Source organism: Drosophila miranda, chromosome XL (genome assembly GCF_003369915.1).
Source record: "Drosophila miranda strain MSH22 chromosome XL, D.miranda_PacBio2.1, whole genome shotgun sequence".
In the NCBI taxonomy this organism is placed as follows: domain Eukaryota; kingdom Metazoa; phylum Arthropoda; class Insecta; order Diptera; family Drosophilidae; genus Drosophila; species Drosophila miranda.
The window spans coordinates 22,032,677-22,039,976 of record NC_046673.1 but is presented as its reverse complement, the minus strand read 5'-3'; the positions used below and the strand labels follow the sequence as shown (position 1 = coordinate 22,039,976).

The following is a 7,300-nucleotide window of genomic DNA, read 5'->3' as shown; positions in this document are numbered from 1 at the left end:
TCATCGACACTGGAGATGGGAAGGAAGTCCATTTCAAGTTTGAGAATTCCGACTACTATTTAGAACTATAATCTGGGCACTCAGAGGGCACTGACCTTGTTGTTTCATTGTCTGGTCTGGTAAAAAGAAAAGTTCACAGTAACCACCAACTTTCTTCCATTTATTGTCGACACATCCCCGTAATTCCGATACTCTGTCTTTCCTGCCATTTATAAAGTAGGACTTCGTAGTACAACATCTTTTAGAGAACCTAGTTTGGCTTTGCCTTAACATTCACTAACAGTAAAGCGATCTGATACAAAATTTTCCGTGCACGCTTAAAAGTTCGTAGCAATCCTCTTAAAGCGAAAGAAACCTCTTGATTGATCGAAAATACTACGCGACAAGTAAAAATGGCAGAGATTCACGGCATTTTCAATAGCCTGCTGGTGGTCAGCTGCGGCTGCGCAATGTACACCTTGGATCCGGAAAGGACCCCGTATGCCTACGGGGCGGCGGTCCTGTGTCTGTTCCACGGACTGCTGGGCGTGCTGCGTGCCGCTTTCAACGCTGACGACTACTGCAATCGCCTGAGTCTGATCTCAGCGGGAGTCATGGAGATTGCTCCGCTGAGCCTGGTCAGCATCGAACTGCACCTGAAGTCATCGCATCCCACCCTGGCAGTGGCCCACAGCTACTTTATGGTGCCCCTCGCCTTCGACATCATGGCCAGAATGAGCGATACCAAGGACGTCTTCACGGAAAAGCTCAAGCAGCTCACAGTCCTGGCAAACCTGGCTTCACTTCTCTACCTGGCCATCGATTCGTCGAACAATATTTACGAATCCAGCTATGGCCTTTGCAGCCCACTGGAAAGCTCGTGGGTCAGAGCCTGCTGGCCAATACCCTTCTCATTGTACTGATGATCCTCACCCTGTCGGCCATGTAAAGAGGGATCTGCGCCATCTCTCAGCGCTGTCGGGACCTCCAAAGGGGAGCGACGATTCAAGGCTGCGGGCGCGCGGTTCATTGGCTCAACAATGGCTCAACGGCGGCTCAATAAACTTGCAATTAATGTTGGCAAATTAAAATGCGAAAATAAACATTAATTGTTTTGGCACACACAAAAAAATTAAGTGTCGCCCCTCGTCATCGTCATCGTCATCGGCGTCTGCGTCGGCATCATCCAGACACTCAGCAGACTTGGAGCTGGGATCTGGGAGCAGCTGGGAAACACATTTTAGCCTCAATTTACAACGTTAACGGGGCTTTCCAAGGATCCGCAAATTAGTTGAACTGGTTCGGGGTCGGGTCGGGGTCGGGGTCGGGGTTCGGGGTTCGGGGTTCGAGGTTAGAATTTACGGAAATCGGGAAGATTGTGCTATATAAACTTCTAGAACACTAGGCGGCAAGCACTCAAGGGCTAGCAATCATTACTGAGCAGATCCTTGGTCTCTCGCTTCTCTAGGAGCCTGTATCGCTGCCTACTTTGGGGCGCCACTGGGCGTTAATCTTTGGTGGCGAAACGCTAATGAAACGGCGCCATAAAAAGGGCTAACTAATGTCCCAAAAAGAGCCGCGAACAAGGAGGGAGGGGCAGAGGTAGAGGTAGAGGTAGGAGCCCAATAATTTATGCATTTTAATTAATTGTCCGTTTTTGGGTCCCTGTTCTGGTTTTTATGATGGCTCTCTCTCCCACTCCCCCCCCCGTAGTCCACCATTCGTGTGCGGCACTAATCATGTCGTCATTTGCATTTCGATGAATCGCCCGACTGCCTCCTGCCGCCCGGTGGAGGAGGGGGAGCCCATGCGGATGCGTCGCACAACAGACAAATTCATTTTTCAGCTAAAAGACGATCCATTTATTTTATGAATCAAAGCGCAGGAGGAAATATCTCCAAGTCAGGAAAAGATAACACACACAACAACAAAAGAAGATACAAAAATATACAAAACTTTTGGCCGCACAAAAAATTTAAAAAATGTATAAGGCAGAAAAAAGCCACAAAAACCAACAGAAACCGAAAGAGAAAAACAAAACAGAAGAGGCACAGAAAGGAAACGGCAAAAAAACGCGCGCGCAAAACTGCACGCCGAATGCGCGCCGGCGCAGCGACGTCGCTTCGACTCAGTCAGTCAGCCCGTCCTCCGCCACTCCACTCCACTCCAACCACTCAAACAGTCGCTCGGACAAGTTCAAAAACCTGCACTCTTCGTTGTTCGTCTGTGAGTCAGCCGCCGCAGTCGCAGTCGCCGGCGCAGTAGCCGACGCAGCGCACTCGGGAGTCGGTTAAAAAAGCCGGCCGGCATTGGCGCAGTCTCTTTTCTTTTCTTTCCTTTCCTTTTCCTCCCGCCTTTTGCTCTTTTGCGTGTTTATTAAAAAACGACCGAAAAGGAAAGATATGAGTGTGCTTGTATGCATCATCGAATGCCAAATCTGTTGATACCCTTTCAGTGAAACATTATGCGATGGTTTCATTATACATATGTAGCGGAACAAGTTTGGACCTGTTTCGTGTAGGAAACTATTTACTTAATTCGAATGCCTATCGATTAACATTTTTACGACACATATGACTTTGATTTAGCTATAAAAAGAACTAGGTACAGCGCTTGTGCTTTTGACCATTATATGAAACATAAAAAATGTCTCTCAACGAGGTGTTTGTCATCACTCTTTTTTATGATAGCTTGACATCATGAAAAAGCATATAAATACATACATATATCAAAGATCTGATCATTTAGATGGATTATCTAAAGATATTAAATGTTGAACCCAATATTCTTATGGTTCCGACTTGCAGGAAACCTTAAGAATTCAGGGAAGACTATGCATAGGTAGACATGCGGACATACGGAAATGGCTCTATCGACTCGAAGGTCTATGTGGCTGCTTCCTGCATGGCAAACATCTGGTCAAAATCATTATACCCTCTGCAAGAGTGTACAAACGATCAGCAGCAGCCCCCAACCAGAAGAGGAAGAAGCAGAAGAAGTAACGACGACGTCGTTAAACAAAAGCAAAAAAAAAAAGAAAAAACAAAAACAAAAGCTGAAAAAAAAACGATGCATGCAAAATGAATGCGGACATCAGAGAGACGGCGAGAGAGTGCGAATACGGCTAATGAATGCGAAATGGAACACAGATACAAGGAATGCAAACAATGCAGGCACGGGGTCGCACAGTGAATACCCTAACCGAGAGCTGGTGTTGTACAGCTATGTGCCAGAAGGGATGCAAGTGGACTATAGAAAAAGAGGTTCAATAAACACAAATGCCATGGCTTTTAAAGGAGATAAATACATTTTGTGTATATATTAGGATAAGTAGAAATTCCATTTTAAAAAGTGTTAAAAGCAGTTCAGAATTTGGAAAACATTGAGAGACTTACGGTATGTTCTTGCATGCCGTATCAATGTGCTCAAACGCGATCAAAAACGCAGCATACCTTGGGACGCAGGTAATCTCCGCTGCCATACATATCTTTAATGAGTGCCAGCGAGTGTTCATTCGAAAAGAAACGCTCAATGCTGCGCCGACGCCAACGCCAACGCAACCGGCAGGGGCATCTCTTCACTGTTTGCCAGCGGCTTTGTGTTTGTGTGTGTGTGTGTAAGCGATGGCGCGAAATTTAAAAAAGCTGCGCTTCAATCGCCGATGGGCCTCCAATCGGGACTTGGACTTTTGCGACTGGATTTTGTTGTTGGACGTGATTTGTTTACGAATCTTAACTAAATATGTACACACAGTGCATTAAATTACCACGAAAGGCGTCGTCTGTTCAAATATTGTGCATTCACAAATACGCGATACAGAAAATCACAGCTCTGTGTACTATTTGCACTGTGCAGGGCCCTGGGCCAGGGACAGGGACGGGCACTGGCACCCAAGCCAAAGCGAAATGATCGGAAATATCAGTGCAACAGTATAACCGTTACGCTGCTGTGGCAGCAGCCACAATGACTCACAGTACTCACAAATGCACTCGCACTCGAGCACACAATCATTTAAACCGGATGGAATTACATTGGAGTGTTGGGGATTTTAAACAAATAAAATCAAATATTTTAAAATATTTATCCTTAGCATCTTAGCATGGCCAAAGAATTGTAGACTTGATGAATTGGAAGTAGATATTTTAGTTTTTCACTCGAAGGAGTTCCACTCATAAATAAGAGGAGATTCAAAGTGGTAACAACCATTCAATGGGAACAATTTCGCTATATGTATATATATTTATACGAATCGATGGAAACCTTCATTGACTGCCATAATATTCGTAAACGAACACAAATGTTTATACAAAGTTGTATATTTACTACATGATTCGCTTGCATTCAGCTGACGGCTGAGAATGAATCATTCCAACAGAACGTCTAGAAACAGATTTTCAAATGGCATTTGTATACATTTTTCTGGTGTAATGAGCTCTCCCTCTCACACATGGACACTGACTGATTCTGAGAAATAACAATAGACTTATTACACGCCGAAGGTTAATCATTCAATGATCATAATCATTCTGGATGGCTGCAGTTCCAATTAGCATGCGGGTTCGATCTTCGATGGGTCTTCGATGGGTCTCGGCTGATGGCCTGATGGCCTGGTCTGTAAGCTCGGTTTCGTTTGGCAAACATTTCCACAGATCAATTATGAGTGGACTGTTAACGAACAAACACACACAGAAGATACATATCGGCGGTGGCTTCGTGACAAACTAGGAAGTTGAGCAAACCGAGACACACAGAAAAACTAGTTGCTAAATTAGTGCAAATCATTTGCATTGATTAAACTTAATTCATATTGGAATGCCCATGTATTTGCTTTGGCCACTCAGCAGATCTTCTCTTTTTGGGGCATTAGCATTCGACGATGACGTGATGCCTAGACCCAGACACTCTGGGCACACTCCGGAGCCCTGCACCTGTCGCCAGATTGCCCAAGTCTTCGTCATAGGCCTCCCATCCACAGGCCACAGTTAGAAAAACGAGTTTCCAGTTTTATTGTTTGAAAGACACCGATATTCAGATATTCAGTTTCCACTTTTTTGACCATCTCCGCATGCATATTCATCGTATGCTTTGTCTGTATATATTTATACGTGTGTGTATGTGGGTATCTGTGTGTGTATAATTATAATAATAATCGTTATGGTTATGCATTAATTAAATTATTTATACCATGATTGTCACATTAAACAAATGTTTGCATTTGGGAAAGTTTTCCTGGACGAGCCTCTCTCGGATCGGATGGTTGGTATAAGCAGATCCATCACGGGTAGATATCGGATGAGGAGCTAGAGGCTAAAGATGGAATCTGGCATCGTTTTGAAAATTCTTTATAATTTTAGCGTCTGTTGCCTTTCGCTTTGTTCCGAACCGCCGAAAGCCTCTATATGGACAGTGCAGATACATATTGTATTTTCGCTATTGGCGTTACACAAATGTCGCCTGATCTGTCGCCTGACACATTTTCCACTCACTCCGAGTCCGAGTCCGAGTGCGTGTCTGTGTGTGCCACAGCACTTAGAGAGAAATGTATGTGAAAAGTTTCGCTGAGGAGAAAGGCGAGGAGGAGGATGGGAGGTCTCGGGTTAAACATTTTTGAAAAGCATTTTCCGTTGTCAGTTTTTTGTTCGTCGAGACAAAAATATAGATGTATATGCATATGTATGTCTTGTACATAGAATGCTCGTAATATGCGTCATTTGGTCCACCATGTGAACTGTTTTTTTTTTGGTTTTGGTTTTGGTTCCGATCCCAATCAAAGCTCACATCTCGTAAGGATGAAATTCAAAACCCGAAAGGAGGAAAACAAAGGCCAGCGGAATTCGGCATTACCTGTAGAAGAAGTACTCCGGTAGTCCCGAAAAAACGCACAACAAATAAAATAATGCTGAAAAGGACAAACTTTCATTCAAAGCAAACAATAATCAAAGGCATAATGAATGCAAAACAAAACAAAGCAAAGCAAAACAAAAAGAGAACCCAGAGAGATGAGATGAAGAATAAGGAGCGAAGCGGAGCGGAATAAAGGTGGTTGAACCCCGGCCCCGTGAGGAGGAGCTTTGCTGTGTCCCGTCCCGTACCGTCTTTGTCCTGTCCTTGCCAGCGTAGGTAACCAAAAGTTCAATTTTTCGTGTACAGTCCCGCCAAAGGGTTCCTGTGTCTCAGACTTGCCGTCGTTCCTCTCTAGTCTCTCATTAACTCAACTCCTTGTCTGAACGCCACTTGACTAAGTGACGTAGCAAATATTTTGTGTTTCAGAGCCATTAATTTGCCTTTGGCTGGAAATTTATACGTATGGATTGATATTTGAAGTGAGTTCTACGAGTATCAGTAGATTAGTCAAGTGCCAGACAGAGCCTATCACATTCCAGTCCAGTTCCATTTCCATTTCGTTCCAAAGACGAGATGGAGGAAGCCGGAGGAGGAGGCTCTGCCGCTTTTATCTTACGAGTGTGTGCACGCCGCACTCCGTATGCCGTACGCTTAGTTTCAACACACGCCGGGTACGGCTCCCGCTCCGTGTCCGGGGGCTGACCACTTGTGTGTGTGGGGGCAGGCCAGACTTATCGCACCTTCGATCTGAAGTGTAAATACAACCGAACCGAACTGAACCGAAACGAAAGGAAGCCCCCTCCAATGGTGCCCACCAATGTTTATGGTAATGGCAATAAAATATATGAAATTAAATTTAAAATAGTTGACGTCGTTTATCAGTGTTTGGTTTTGGGGCAGGAGGAGGTGCCACAGCCACGTCAGTTTAATTTAGTAGAGTTCCCCTGAAAATTAAATACAAATATTCTTTATTTATAGCCGAAATCGGTATATGGAATCTTGGGAGATACGAGCAGGCGGCAGAGGAAGTGAAGTCTTGGACTGTGTGTACTTTTCGGTTCAGTTCGTGTTGCATTCCCGTGAAACCTCCTCGAAATGACGAAATCATCGCCAGAGTCTCCTCCTGGCCAATCGCCACTCGAAATGCTAATGGCAGTCAATGAAGACTTGAGATTTTTTATTACAATACAACTCTAGGAACGATGAACGATGAACGTGCCGACGCGTCGGGTCGCTTTGAGGGTGGCAGGGACTCAAGAAGCAATCAAGAATGGCTTCTTGCAAATACAGAAATCACAAATTCATTGAGTGCCCAGGGGAACCTGGCAGCCCAACATAACGCCCGCAAAACCCATAAAGCGTACAAAGTACGGCTCCGTACCTCCGTCTCCTCTATGAACACTTTTGGGCCTAAGGTGTCTACAGGTGTTAAGACACACATATTTCGTTTGAATTGAGTTTGAGAGCCGAGTTTGAG

General features: G+C 44.7%; 1 protein-coding gene across 1 annotated transcript; it reads left to right on the top strand.

Moving 5' to 3' along the window:
- Nucleotides 1-392: 392 nt before the first annotated feature.
- LOC108157795 lies at nt 393-928 on the top strand. Its single transcript, XM_017290028.1, has 2 exons — nt 393-761; nt 845-928. Exons 1-2 carry the CDS (start codon nt 393-395, stop codon nt 926-928), a joined length of 453 nt encoding a protein of 150 aa, XP_017145517.1.
- Nucleotides 929-7,300: the final 6,372 nt, after the last annotated feature.

Coding starts and splice junctions, on each gene's coding strand:
- LOC108157795 (XM_017290028.1), top strand. CDS start 393: ATGGCAGAGATTCACGGCATTTTCAATAGCCTGCTGGTGGTCAGCTGC. Junction 762..844: donor AAAAGCTCAAGCAGCTCACA/GTCCTGGCAAAC, acceptor TGGCCTTTGCAG/CCCACTGGAAAGCTCGTGGG.